We start from the raw sequence: 15,144 nt of genomic DNA, 5'->3' as shown, positions 1-15,144 counted from the left end.
GGCTAAGGACTGAGCCATGTCCTTAGCTGCCTCTGTGGAAACGTGCAGCAAGTTCTCCTCAGTGACGATCCCAACTGCCTTTTCTCTGTAACTCAGCTAGATTGCTCTAGGACAGACGTTGGGACTTAACAATACCAAACTGGTCAAAAACTCTTCAAAATCAAGATGCCTGTGGCTTCCCCTAGTGCCTGAGTTGTAGCTTTCAAAGATGTGTCCACCTTGTAAATGGACAATTTCCATTCCAAGAAATGCCTCCATATGCTCTTTTTTTTGGAAGAGCATACTCTAAGAGAGATAATAACTGTACTTGTGACCAGATCCTAGGTAAGCATTTTGGAAATAGCACTGGAAAACATGAATCCCCACTCATATAGTGCACATCTCGAGCTCAGTGACAGATAAAATGGGCTCAGAGTGCCTGCACCTGCATCTGTGTTGGGCAAGCTGGCACTCAGGCGCTTGCAAGCTCCCCCCTCCCCTCAAAACAACCTCCTCCATGAATGCAGGAATGTGGTTCAGATCTCTGCACCTGGTCACTTGGGTTTAAGAAAACAGGAAGACCAGGAAGGCACGAGGGGACTTGACATGGGACAAGTGGATGATGCAACTTGATGCAGTCCTTGACACAGGACGTATGACACAAGCGTGTTCCCCTGCCTGGGATTACACGGGAGGATATCACCCTATGAGAGGCCAATGCTAAGAGGGCAGTAAGTTCCTGATTAGACTGGGAAATCTAAAAACCAATACAGAACATTTTCCCAACAAGGATGTTTTGAGCTGACAGCATAGGCATCTGAATTTCAAAGCTGTTCTGCCCAGACACCCATCTGGTCACCCCCAAGATAACCATGCAGCTACCCAAAAGGCCTCTGCTTCAGTTAGGAAATTTCTTACTGATGTTCTTTCTTCCCTCACTCATCGTTACTGCTCCTTTGCGTGGTGCACTACGGTAGCATAATGAGGGAAAGCAAGCATTCTGCAGAGCCTCTTCAGTAAATTCTGAGCACCTCTCCTGATAAAAAATATTTCCCCACCCAATTAGCTTTAAACCAGGAATTAACAGCTGCCACTGATGTGCTGCTGATTAACAGGAGGACACACAGCACCATTACCAAGCGGTACATTTTACTGCACATTTGTATATGTGAACATGTGTAAGGTCAAATATGAATAGGAAACATAGGAAATATAGAAAATGTATAAAATAGACTCATAAAAATATAGAAAAAACATTAAAGCAATAAAATAATACACTTAAAAAATGTGAACTGACAGGCATGCAACGTTTTCCTTCTGCACACGATAAAAACCGTGGACAGGGTGGGAGGGGGGGGATGTCCTGCTTTGGAATTCCACCTAGAGGGTTGAAATTCCATTGAAATGGAAATTAAAGCTTTGAACTGACTCTAGTATTGACTGTAGAGAAAACCATTTGATAAACTAATTTTTCTATGTGTCTTATCAAAGAAACTTTGGCCGAATCAAAGTGAAGTGTCTTGAGTTTGACAGCATGGGGGAGCAGCAAGTAGGCGAGGCTAATGTCTTATCCTCCCCTTTCAGAGCCCTAACTTCAAATTCTTGCTGTGGTTCCCAAATTAAGGATGTTGTCTGTGAGATTATGACACAGGGTCTCTGAACTCTCTGATTACAAAACCGTTCCTGGATGTGCTTGAAAATTCTCCTTGACGAAGACCTCGGATTGAAAAAAGGTTGTTAATTAAACCTATAGATGGAGGATATTTGCCAGCTGTATTTAATACTACAAAACTAGAGACAACAACCTTACACCCTCCCAACTCTGAGGCAGCTAAATTGCTGCGATTGCCATTCTACACACCAAAAGCAAGACTCAGAGGATAAGCAGGACACAGAGGCAATGACAAAGTCTGAGACAGCCCTGCTCTGCTCTGAATAGCTATAACCAACACTTCCAAGTTCCTTTACAATAGAAACATACTGTGCTGTACCCCATCAGAGGCCTGTCTGGGGTGCCTAGTGTCTGAAGGGACTTAAGGTTATTGATATGATTCTCTTTCACTTTCTTCTGCTAGCTTCAATAAGAGATATTTTAAGCAATATCTTAATGCATCCCTTTCTTACTGGGCTCAGACCAGGCACCAAGCCTGGTGCCTTGTACTTTGGCATGACAGACATCTCTCCTGGGACTGGCTTTAGATGGCTCTGAGTGTGAAGTTCAGGCTTCTTTTTTACTTACTCATATTTAGCTTCTCCATTCCAGTGATGCCTTCACTCCTTTTATTTTATACATTATGAGATGGGTGACTATGAAACTGAACACACCTCTCTTTGCCCTCTTTGCCCCAGTGCATGGCACTAGCTCTAACCTGGAATCACTCTTCCTGCAAAAGAAAGCAGCCCACTTCTCCCTTTCTAACCAGTCTTTGATCTTCCTCACACATTGTCCAGATGGAGTTGAGCATTGAAAGTATATATTGGTTGGGCCTTACACACAGACCACCGATTCCCTTCCTGTGCAAGTTGCTCTACACCCATCAGACAGTAACAAGGTGCCATCAAAACTCACTCTATAAATTCCACTTCGGCTCCTAACTTGGATGATCCTGCCTCTGCAAGCCATTACCAGCCCTCAATCCACACAACTAGTGGACCAGTGAGCTTCAAGCAACACAAACTCCTTCTAAACCTTCATTACAGTGATAATTAAAATGCTGACATAGTCTAAAGCTATTCTTGCCTACGTGGCTCTGCTACCAGTGATACTGGCAGAATCATCATTGCCATCAGTATTATTACCATCTTTATTAGACAAGATAATCTCAATTATCATTAGTGCTAATTTATTATGCTCATCATCAGCTCTGTCATCAGTGTGATTTGTCTAATCGTTGCTCATAAACATTTAACAAAGGAAAACAACTGCTCATCTGCAACATTTAAATCAGCTCATCTCTGGGAACAAAAGTGGGCAAATACATGAAATTCTCAGACATCCAACAGCACTGTAAATACTGACATTTTGGAATTAGCATTGTGCCCCAGAAAAATGTCTATATCCTTCTTCCACAGAGGCCAGTGGAGGAGTAGCAGGTTTGCACCAGTAAAAGTGGGCAACAGCCATCCAGTCACCCCCCCCCATGCAACAGAGAAGGATAACACACAGTCCTTGATGGCTAAGGAGTGGCACTGGCTCAGAATAGGACACAACAGTGAAGGACATGACCATACCTGGGCCTTTATCTCCACCCCTAACTGCACTTTGCTGGAATGATCTTTTCCCCTCAATTATTTCATTCCACGCCAGCGGACTGCAACAGCTGAGGCTCAGCGTAATTGAGAGTCAGGCACATTTTGTTGTTGTTTGAAAAAGGGGAATGCTGGGACACTGCCCAAACCCAGACATCAGTGTGGTAGTGATATTTTACAGAAACTCTTCCCTGTAGGACAAGTCTGTGATAAAACCTTGGACGACCCTCCAACACCTGCAGATGTATTTGTTCAACAAGCCCCAGTGAACACTGAACACTGGAGTTACCAGACCTATTTCACCAATGAGGGGAAAACAATCCAGGACGCACCATTTCAAAGCCAGCTGCCTCAAACAGAAGCTCCCTGGCTGTCAGCAGGGTCACTTGTGCAGCACTCATACAGCTTAGGAGCCGTGCCACCAGGCCTGCTGACGGCAGGACTGATCCCACAGACAGCGCAGAGCTCCTTGGGTGACAGGCACGTGTGTGGAAAGCCAGATGTCCTGGTGTGTGTCTCTGGCACAACACCAGGCCACCAAAGCCAAACTCTTTCCCGACCCAGTTGCACAGATGCCAGAGGAGCAGTGGTAGCACAGGCCATGCCTTTTTTTACCTTCAAAAAAGCACCCGTGGGAGAAGACTGATACATGTGAAACCATAAATATAACTTCCAGTGCAATGCACTCATTTCCCCTTGGCAACCTGAGGCAGGGGGGAGAAAAGCAAACTGGCATAGTTGGTGTAGTGGTTCCTCACCGCTGTCATCTGCGTGACCGTCATCCACTCGGGAGGGATGTGGAAGTGGGCGCCCGCCGAGTCTCCCAACAGCACCACTCCTTGTGAGTCCGCACCTAATTAATGCATCTCGTTAGCTGGGTGAGCAGAAAGTGAACCAAAATAGAGAGTGAGGGGAGGGGAAGGCTGAAAGAGCAACAGCAATGGCAGCTGATGGAGTCATGGGGTGACTGACTACATTGCTCTTCGTGTGGCTGAAATGGTCAGAGCCCACACTGGGATTTTCACTCCATTTGCAGCAAAAACCAGCTAACAGGCATATGCCAGCAAACCCAGAGAAACAAATGCGGACTGGGCATGAAAAGCAGGGAGAGGTCTTGATAATAAAAAAGAATCCTGGTTGTATTCAAGGCTAGGTGGTCCTGCTCTGGCAGGGGGGTTGGACTGGATGATCTTTAGAGGTACCTTCCAACTCTTAAGATTCTGTGATTCTGTGAATGTATTTCAGCAGAAGCTCTGCTGTGTAGCCAACTTTTTTTTTCTCATAGAATATGTGTTAAAAAGTACTTAAACATGCAGGGAAATCAGATTACTCAGGAAATTGCTCAAAGCTCCTTATAACAGAACTGAGTGGTGGATGGGAGAATTTCTGCTGGAACAATCTGGTTGGTTTATAATGAGTGTTATTTAGTATTTGTAGATTGGCTTTGATCTAAAACATTGAACAGTCTTGCCAGGCAATGGTTCATCCCCAGGATGCTGATTTACATGTAAAACAAGGTGAGCAGCAACTGTAACGGTGTTATTTGTACATATGTGTGTACACAGACACCCACATTCACAGATTCACAGAATGGTTGGAGTTGGAAGGGACCTCTAGAGATCATCCAGCCCAACCCCCTGATAAAGCAGGTTCACCTAGATCAGGTCAGGCAGGTTTGAAAACCTCCAGAGAAGAAGATTCCACAGCCTCCCTGGGCAGCCTGTGCCAGGGTCCCTCACCTTAACACCAAAGAAGTTTCTCCTCATGTTCAAGTGGAACTGGTCCAGCTTGTGCCCATTACCCCTTGTCCTGTCACTGGGTCCTACAGAAAACAGATTGGCCCCATCCTCTCGACACCCATCCTGTAGGTATTTTATAAGTGTTGATAAGGTCACCTCTCAGTCTCTCCAGGCTAAACACTGCAGCCTTTCTCAATTCCCCCATCATCTTGGTAAGCCTCTGCTTGACTCTCCTCTCCCTGACATTGCTGTGAGGGAGATCAGCTGATGCCATCCCTTCTTTCTCTGGAGGTCTTCAAAACCCACTTGGACTTGTTTCTGTGTGACCTGATCTAGGTAGGACCTGCTTTGGCAGAGGGGTTGGACTAGATGATCTCTAAAGGTCCCTCTCAACCCCTACCACTCTGTGATTCTATGATTCCCTGGAAAAGTATCACCATGATTGATAATATTTATGGTAATGGGTCAAACTGCACAAACAGATTAAGCTGCTCTCCTGAATCCCAAAGCCATCCCTCTGGGATAGGCCTCAGGCACCACAGACGACGCAGAGGTGACCTCTCTGTTTGCTGCTGTCTCTGATCTATGTATTTCAGCTTAATAAATGAGCTGGCTTTTAACAGAAAGTTTACCAGCAGCCTGTGCTTTTCATGTTTCATTTTTGCCCATCCTCAAGACGAGAAAAGATTTTGCCATTTTGCATTTCTCATGAAGCTGTCAAACCCGTTATCTGTCCCCTGCACTGCAAAGACCCTGAGAACATGACAACATTTGTGAAATTAACACAAATGTCACATTGTTTCTTGCATTGACCGTGAGGATTTACCTTTGCAGAACTTCTCCTCGTAGGGAATTCCATCTTTTGGATCCACTCCCTGTTGGAGGAGAGAATGGGTAGATGATAGTATCTATCTAGTGCCTGAAAAATGGCAGTGCAAGACAGGCTGGGCATTTAGCTCTTCTGGAATGTTTGCCCATGGGAAGCACTGCATCATAATAATGATGCTTTCCATGACAGTATTTTAATAATTATGTGTACATTTAAGTTAATTATAATAGCTATAATTTAAATAATCATAAGCATCAATAAACAAACTTCCCTCATAACTGCTTCCCTTATATTTCTTTAGTCTTTAATAATTACAGTTTTACTACTTGGCATATCAATGACAGTAAATAAATAACAAGTAATAAACCTGAATAAATAAAAGAGAAACACTTGCAGGCTAATTCAAAGGAGGGGAAAAGAGAAGCAGCAATCAGGAAGGAAGTGTAAGGTGCAACTTCATTTACTTACCCATATGCCATTGCAGTTGGAGTCAATTTTTGCATCCCAGTTATCAGGACTAAAAGAGAGTTCCAAAAGGATATACAGTGTTACAGAAAACAAGGCAAAAGGTGCTTTTGAGGAAATCAGATCGTTTGTGCTATTTTTCCCCCAGAATAGAAACTAATTGGAAATGCCTTTCTGCACAGAAGGGTGGGTTTTTTCTTCCCTTTGAATCCAGGAGAGGCAATATTCTCCTAGCAAAATGCAATATCAATTTAAAGGTAATACTGGAAGTAACTTACTCTTTTAGTCTGCATAGTCATTTAAGTGAAGTGAATAGGGATGATTTTGGGGGAAGATAGACCCTTTTCCCCCACCCTTTTCCTTGCTTTTAAGGGTTCACTGAAATCCACCAAGCCCCTCACTACCAAATCCAACGTGGGATGACAAGGATTTGCTCTGGCCCATAATTACAACAATATAATTAGCTCAGGTCTCTTTTACAGAGAGACTCTCATCTATTCAGTCCAGGCACTACACATGCACTCTGTAGGCCCACTTCTGCTAATGCAGGTGTCTTGCCCAGGCTGATGGCATATAATTCTTCCAAGTCCACACCCCTAAACTCAGTTTATCAAGTTGCAATCTGGTTAATGCCTTGGCTTTAAAACCAGTCCTGCTTAACAGCTTCTTAACAAATCAACGGTATAGAGGAGGGCTCTTTTTTTGAAACAATATTTGGAGCACTGGGCAAAATATCAAGAGTGAGGGACTGAGGCCATGCTGTTATGACTTAGGGCTGTGCTCTCTGTTTCTGGTGTATATGGAAGTCTGTGCTTGGGCAGGTGGGAGGTATTCACCTAGAAGATAATCACCAAGAAGATAATCACCCTAGAAGGCAAGCTCGATGTTTCCACCAATGTAACATGAAGATTGGATGCCAGAGCTCAGCCACGAGCACTGTTGTTTTGCCCTTCTTGCCCTGCTGCTCCCTGAAGTAGGCACAGCCTTCTTTAGCTCAAATGGCATAAGGCTTGTAAAGTCTTGGTTCCCCTCCCCACCTTTGGTCTGCCCAATTCTGGCTGCAGGTGCTTCAGAGAAAAGAAACCTGTGCACCACCCCTGCTAATGAGCCCCGTCCCTGGTCTCCATCACCTCCTCTTGTCTCCATCACAGTGAAGTCAAACAACGAGTTCTCTTGGAGTCAGGCCAAAACCAAACACAGAGCTTTTTCTCCAAGAAGCCACAATTCTTAGGAAGCTTTTACAAGAATTCAAAGCTTTACCGTCTGCCAGGGTACACAGTGCTGTTTTTGTCGTTGCAGTCTCTGCCTCGCCAGTGATAGCCCCTCAAAGTCTAAAAGCCAGAAGCAGCACACAGATAGGATGGTCATTGTTACTCTTTGCACTTTTAATTTAAAATATCTAAAATGAGAATCTAACTCAAGTTGTAGGAATAAAAGCCAGTAAATGGGTTGTATTCCAGAGTCCCTTTTGCTAAACCTTAATAAATGACACCTTGCACACTTTGGTGAAGAAATAAGACAAGCTGGCAATTTAATTTGGGGTTTTTTAATATGACTTGACTTTGCCTCCCATTAATTTGGTAAATAGACCACTCGGCAGCAGAGCAATTGGCTTCTGCAGGGAGCACAACTTTATGTCTGCATCTCCCTTGGTGCCATAAATGAATGATTGTTTCTTCATCCAGAACCACATTCCCCCTACTTTTATGACAAAAAAACTCTTCCATTCATTCCTATACCCATTTTCACATGAATGAATCAGGCTCTGCAGAAAGTAGAAGGAATCCCATAGACTCATTATCAAGGGATTACTATATCAAAAGGAAAAGCTTTGCTTACCGGGAAAGTACTAAATTTATCTCCATCAGTATCTTCAAAAGGCAGTTTATTTCTTATAACACTGTAAAAAACACAAAACCAACAAACACAGTCTTAACATATGGGAGGGAAGCTATTCAGAAAGCAAAAGAAGCACAGTAAAAGCATACAGAAGAGATAACAGCTGCCGTGTCGTTCACGGCTCCATATTCAGTTTTAGCTCTGTGCTTGTACTTCAGCAAAGTGACTCTGTCCAAAGGAGCAAATTCTGATTTCTTTCAATACCTGCTGACTGAGCTCTGGAGGTGAGGATGATGGAGTCCTGCATGGCTGCAATGTCTAACCTTCAGTGTCTAGAGCAAACTGAGTGTTGTGTTTTTAGTCTGACAGGCAGCTAAACACTACAGAGCCACTCTCTTGCTTCCCCTCTGCCCCCTGCTCAGTGGGACAGGGGAGAGAATCAGGGAAAAAGGAGTAAAACTTGTGAGCTGTGAGAGAGACAGTTTAATGGGACAGAGGAGGAAGGGGTAATAATAATTGAAGAATTAAAATGTACAAAACAAATGATGCACAATACCATTGCTCACCACCCACCAACCAATGACCAGTCTGATCCTGAGCAGCAGCCCCTGCCAGCTTCCCCCCTAATTTATATACTGGGCATGATATCATATGATATGAAATAGCCCTTTTCTCAGTTTGGGTCAGCTCTCTTGGCTGTGTTGTCTCTCATATTCTTTAGTCTCCTTGCCAGCAGGGTAGCATGAGAATCACAGAAGATGAGGAATCCTTGACCATGTTATACACGTTATTCGCATCCAAAGGATTTAGGGCAGCACTGTACCAGCTACTGGGAAGAAAATTAACTCTATCCCAGAAAGCAGGACACCAGGACATCAAATCTGTGCTAAAAGCAGCTGTATCTTTTTTGAAAATAACTACTACACTGGGCCTGGCAGATCTTGTAAGTCTGCCAGATAAGAAATATTAATGGAAGACTCTCAACCTGGGAAAGAGCTGCAGAATGGGGCCTCATTCTGATGGAGGATAATGTCCTCCTTTTGTTAAAAACAAATGGCAAATACCCTTTCTCATGTTCATCCTTCAAATCTTCACACAGTCTCTCTTCTGTGGTTTTCAGTCTAAAAGCCCTGCAGTTTGCATGCCAGGCTGCAGCTGCATACATGCAACAATATGCTTATTTTATAGGGCGAAAGTGGATTTAACAGCAAGAAGGACCAGACGTGCTGACTTCACAGGCAGCCTTATGCTTTAATTGAGTCTCATCTTGCAATTTCTGATTCTAGTCTCACAAACTTCTGGCCATGCTCAAACATAATGGAGAAAAGCATTTTACCTGGATGTTAGCAATGCAGACCTGAGACCTCAGTAATTTCCCACAGTGCTTAATTAAATTAACCTTGAAAACTACATCTTTTTCCAGTGTCACTTCTGTTTCTAGCAACCTATAGGTTTTAGTAGTACTGGAAGCGTGTTAAAATGATGGGACCAGCTCTGTCTCTGTTCCTTTTTAGCTTGCACACATGTTGACTCTCACATGGTGCTGCTCAAGCATGGTACCTCTCTTTGGCTATGGGACACAGATTAGTTCATTTTTGCTGAGCAACCTTTCATATTTGGCTGCACTCTTTGAATGATATAGTGGACAGCCTTTCCTTGGAAAGTTTTCTTTCCAAGTTTTAACGACCTCTTGAACTCATAAGAGAAGCTGAACCTATCTCAGAGAGTAAATACGTGCAATGAGGGTGTATTCCTCAGACTGCATGAGAAAAAAATACAGAGGAGGCAGGTGACGTGCACTTCTGGTGAGGCTTGTAACTTGTATTCTGTCTGTGACCAATAACCACATGCTGCTTTGGGCTACTTCTCCTCTGCAGTAAGGTTCAGTTGCAAGGAACTGGCACAGATCCATACCAGCTAAAAAAGTTCAACTGTCAAATGTGATTTTTCTAGCTAAAGAAAGAAGAGAGTGAGAGAGAGATCGGAAGAGTTGGACACATTTCATCCCACACATGGTACACAATTTGACTCCTTCTTCCACTGTCTGAACACAATGGGCTCAAACTCAGATTAGTTGTCCTGACTTACATTTCAAAGGCAGTAATAAAATCAGACAGAATCCCAGAATGGTAGGGGTTGGAAGAGACCTCCAGAGATCATCCAGTCTAACCCCCTGATAAAGCAGGTTCACCTCCATCAGGTTATGTTTCATGTTAATCAATCCACTCTCAATAAACTTCTGATATTTTCTATTTCCATTACACAAGCAGAAATGGGTAAGTTAGTCTTGGCAGTCATATCAGTCCAAATTTACTGCTGATAATACTGATTTATTCTTAGGTTTGCTTGACTCCTGCTCCAACTGATTGAAGTACATTAACAGATATGTTTTAGGAGAAATAACCCAGCTATTAAGATTCTCCAAAATTTGCAGCTGCCAATTTATGTTCCTCACTGAGCTATACAGGTGCTGGTGGCCTTCCCGCATTGAGCCATGGTTGAACTACACCTGGGTGAACAAATGAAATGGGGAAGTTTTTTGGGCTCAGGAAATCTCAGAAACTTGCCTCCCTCTTGGAGGTGTCACATCTTTGTGTGTGTTGTAGATACGACCTCTGGGACCTGCTAAAATTATGCAAATATTTTAGGTAGTGAAAAAGCACGTGGGTCCCTCTGAGGAATCTTACCTGAACATTGTGCAACCTCCCTTTATGCTACCTGGACAGTGGTTTTGTGAAGGATAACAAAAGAAAGAGTAAATTCTAGAAAGCTTTCTTAACTGAGAATGAGTTTTGAAAGAAAGACAAGTATCATATTCTGATTCTAAGGACTGAAAACTTGATACATACTATTTCATCTTCTCACACAGGTTAGCCAGAGGAGGAAATGCACATACACTGGAGAAACCCATGAAGCTTTTCTGGAGGGGAAGAAAATAAAAGAAGATGGATAAATTAGTTCACAGAGATGGTGTGTCTTGGGATATTCAGCATCAGGAAAGTTCAGAGCTAAATCATGCATTTTCTGCCTAAGAACATCTGAATACATTAATGATGCCATTAAGGATGTTACATGCCAGAGGATTTTGACTTGACACAGTAATCAAGGATTTGGGCTTATCATTTTATAGAACAACTACTCTTGCTTTCAAAGAGCTGTAAAGATAAAAAGGAAGGAAGATGCTCCTGTGAAATTATCTCCTCTCATGTGCCCAACTTATTTTTTTTCTTCTTTGTAAAAATTGCATCATGGTATCTGACTTTTAATGTTTAGTGCAAAACTAGTGAAAGCAACACATTTTGGGTGATGAGGCTGGTTTCTGCATGCACAAGGTGGCCATGGGAGGTAAACTGAAAGTCAGGATCAACCCTAAAGAGAGGGGAGAAATGGGAGGGTCCAGAATAGGCATTTTTTATTTGTTTTTAATGAGATTTTTGCCTGCAAGTCTCATAACTAGTGTTTGTCTTGGCCAAACCTACAAGCTGTAAAAGACAATTACTGCAGGAAAAACTCAACATTAGTAGACCATAGTCATGGGCTAATCCAGTTGAGGTTCCAGGTAGCCAGGAGGCTTCACATGCTGAAAGAGACCTTCCTAGTGAATGCTCAAGTTAGAGAAACATTGTGCTGCATCCCACAATCGTGCTCCTCGTGTGACTTCCCTGTAAGTTCAGGTGGTCCTTTAAACACTGAAGGAATTCAAGTGGTCTATAAATACAGAGGGTTAGTCAATGCACAGTCTAATTAACTGTACTCATTAAGGCTGCGTGCAGCATGTAAATAGGGAGCAGATGGTTTATACTCATAACTTTATGCAAAGAAGGGTAATTATTTATTTGGCCATAGCACTTAAGAGCTCTGTCCTTGGACCAACTCCCTTGTGTTGCACACTTTATACACACAGAAAAGAAGTAAGATGGTCCTTGCCCTAATGAGATTACAATCCAAATCTAACATAAACAGGAGACAAAGGTTGGGTACAGCTCAGGAAAGGACAATGAAAGACTATTGTTCACTGTGAGAAGCAGTAACCCCAGTGTATAAAGCTCTGAGTGACAAAAGAGAGCTGCAGGGCAGAAAGGCAGTGATGTTGTGGTGCATAAGGCATTGCCCTGTTTGTTTGGATGGATAACAAGGGGTGATGGAGATGAGTGTCTTATGCTGACCAGAGCAGGCCAGTCACAGCAACATGTCATGACCAGGATCTCTATGTGTGGAGGAGTGCTGGGGCAGTGAGGAGGGGATAGAGCCTCTGGTACAAAGATGGTAGCCAACATTTGCACTACTGGCTGAAGTGTTCAAGCAGCAAAGTGATCATGAAAAAGAGTGATTCCTTGTGGGGGAAATCTGCAGCAGAGGAGGAGCTGTGATAGTGCAGTTTCTGAAGGATGTGACAGAAAAATCAGAGGAGAAAAGAGACAAGAAATCTGCAAAAACTCCACACCAAATAACTCTCTTCAGCTCTGTCCAACACACTCAACTGACAAAGCTGGAGTCGCCCCAGCTTGGAGGGGGACAAGAGGTGGATGGGGTGTTGGTAGAGTCAAAGGAGAAGCCAGAACACAACGACAGAGATGGATAGAAATGGTCAATAGCAGCCAGGGAGTGGGACCTGAAAGACCAATCTGGTCTCACTGCTGCAGCTCCATCTGCCCTACACTCTTCCCCATCCCTCTGCACCCCTGTATTTAAGGTTCCTGCATGCCTGGCTGCCTCAATGCTATGTCCTGCAGCATGGCAGGGATGTAGACCTCCTGTTGTTTCCCTGTGTCTGCATATACATGTAGGGTCAGGTAGGTAGAGAGTGTGAGAGGCATGCAGGCAGGATTCCAGCTTCTCTCAAAGAGCTTTGCAAACCTATGTACAACTTCCTGGAAAGAGGAAAGAAACCAATTTCCCCACCTCCTCCATGTAGGGCTAATCCCAGTGCTGCCTAGAAAAGCACTAGAGGCTCTTAAAGCTTTCCATCAGTCTAAGATTTGCAGTGTCTTCATCTGAGCTGTCGGCTTTTCACTTCAGCCTAAGTCACAAAGCCTTTGAAGTTGAGGTACCTGGAGCTGAAACTGCACCAGAGTGACAAAGTACAGGGCTTGCAAGAAATAAATACATAAATAAAACTCCCTTTCATTCTGCTCTCAGGCTGTGTTTAAAGTCTGCTCTTTGCTGTAAGTGGAGTAAAAGCTTTCCTTTGAAAACTGTTGCCAACTGGATCTCCCTTAGTTTCAGAGGAAGACTGTCCTGCAGCCTCAGAGACTGCCTGACTCTGCTGGAAATGTCAGACATGAGGGTGCCCTGGAAGTGATATGAACAATGTTGGGCTTGAGGATCAGTTGCAGCAGCATCCCAAGGCACACCAGCCTCTGGCTCCCCAGCCTACATGTCCCCACATAATGCTTCAGCTTTGCTTGGGGATGTGCAGGAGAGCAGCTCATCTGTGTCTTGAATTACTCTCAAAATGCAGCAAGGAGAGCTTCTGCCTTGCAACTCCCTTTTGGTTCCTTCCTTGACTTCCCACTTGGGCTCCTGGGCTGTGAGTCGCAGGCACAGGATTATGGATGGAGTTTGCTCTCATTAAATGCTACAGCCACAACTCTATTTGTCATTCTTTCATTGTTATTGCTCAAAGGTGCCTCTTAGCATCTTCCTCGGCCATAAGAAAAGTTGGTACTAGAGGTGTTCATGGTGATTGATAGCACCAATATTTTATTCATTGCTTGTTAACATTCCCTAATGACATTTTGTAATTGTTTTAATTGGGTTTACAAAAAAGAGTAATAATGAGCCCCTACTGCTTGTTGGTGTTTTGTTTAAGCCAGTTGCTCACAGATGGCTCACTGCTTTTAATGAACGGAGACATTGATGAGATTTTTGGTGGGGTTTTAGGCACTTTCACTGCATTTCTACATCTGGAAAATACCTGCTTTTTTTTTTTCCCAAACCCATGATGATCTTAAAAAATGCCCAGTAAATATGAACCCCTGGGAGCCAGCCAGACATCCCAGGCTCATTACCAACAGCCATAATTATAGCTCTGTGCTTTATGCACAGTCACACACAGCTGCCAAGCAAAGATGGGGACAGCTAACTTGCAAGAACATGTTCAGAAGGTTCGTGTTCAAACACACAATGGGGCAAAATCAACCAAAACAGCAGATATGGGAAGAATGAGCAGATACAGTTTGACATTTCTGTCCAGCATGAGCAAGAGGGTAAAAGAGGCCAAGTGAATGTTTTTCTCTCTGCACTGGTGTGGATGCAGAGATGTCCAACCACACGTAGGGCTTGAGCCTCAGTCCCACATTCTGCCAGGCAACCCTCTCCCCAAGCAGTGAGAGCACTTCAGCTGCTTTCACCTTTTGCCTGGGCAGGTGAGCAGGCCATGATTTGGCAGCATTCAGTTCATGCAGGTGATTTTCTTACTATTCTGTCACACATTGTCACTCTGGGATATGAGGCTTATGCAAGCATGCTCTCTCCTGGAGATCTTCCTCTGTGTTTCCTACTGCGTTGTTTTTCTGGATGTGAAACAAAAATTCACTGCAATCCAGGTGAAGGGGAAGTAGCAAGAGACAGAAATGCCTCTAGAAATGGTGTTATTTTTAATTTCAAGCTTTAAAATAAGTTTCAGCAAGGGTCATTGCAGGGCACATGCTAGGAATAACTGCAGGGGAAGCTCAGCCAACTACATGGTACCTCATTTGAGCTGACCTTGTATTGTGCAGTGATGTAGGTTTAGAAATACATTGACTGGATAAAGCCAACTATGACCTTGCTGCTTCTAGCCAAGGCACAACCTGCTTGTCCCTCCTAGTGGTAAATGGGTAACTAGGAGCAAGGAGGGACCAAGGGGATTGCGATGGAGATTGGGAGAGGTGTTGGGGCATTGAGCAGCTTTGAGGATAAGAGGATAATAGAGATAAGATGGAAGGAGACCCCTATGCACTCAAAGATTGATGTCAACTATGCTGGCCTACCTAGGAAAGCCCGAAAGGACATGGCATGCATGGCCCATGGAGGGCAGATGGGGCTGTACATGCAAGGCAC

General features: G+C 43.8%; 1 protein-coding gene across 2 annotated transcripts in view; it reads right to left on the bottom strand.

Moving 5' to 3' along the window:
• The window catches only part of AOAH (acyloxyacyl hydrolase), an 84,662-nt gene that overhangs the window by 38,991 nt on the left and 30,527 nt on the right, over positions 1–15,144 (bottom strand). For both annotated transcript variants that reach the window (XM_061996578.1, XM_061996579.1), the window contains exons 7-12: positions 10,950–11,020; positions 8,101–8,161; positions 7,522–7,592; positions 6,265–6,313; positions 5,794–5,842; positions 3,987–4,081 (exon numbers count right to left, since the gene is read on the bottom strand). In XM_061996578.1, coding sequence (XP_061852562.1) covers positions 3,987–4,081; positions 5,794–5,842; positions 6,265–6,313; positions 7,522–7,592; positions 8,101–8,161; positions 10,950–11,020 — 396 coding nt within the window. The remainder of the gene's footprint in view (positions 1–3,986; positions 4,082–5,793; positions 5,843–6,264; positions 6,314–7,521; positions 7,593–8,100; positions 8,162–10,949; positions 11,021–15,144) is intronic.

This window comes from Colius striatus, chromosome 5 (assembly GCF_028858725.1).
Source record: "Colius striatus isolate bColStr4 chromosome 5, bColStr4.1.hap1, whole genome shotgun sequence".
NCBI lineage: Eukaryota > Metazoa > Chordata > Aves > Coliiformes > Coliidae > Colius > Colius striatus.
Note: the sequence above shows the minus strand (reverse complement) of the source record. Positions and strands in the feature narration are given on the sequence as shown.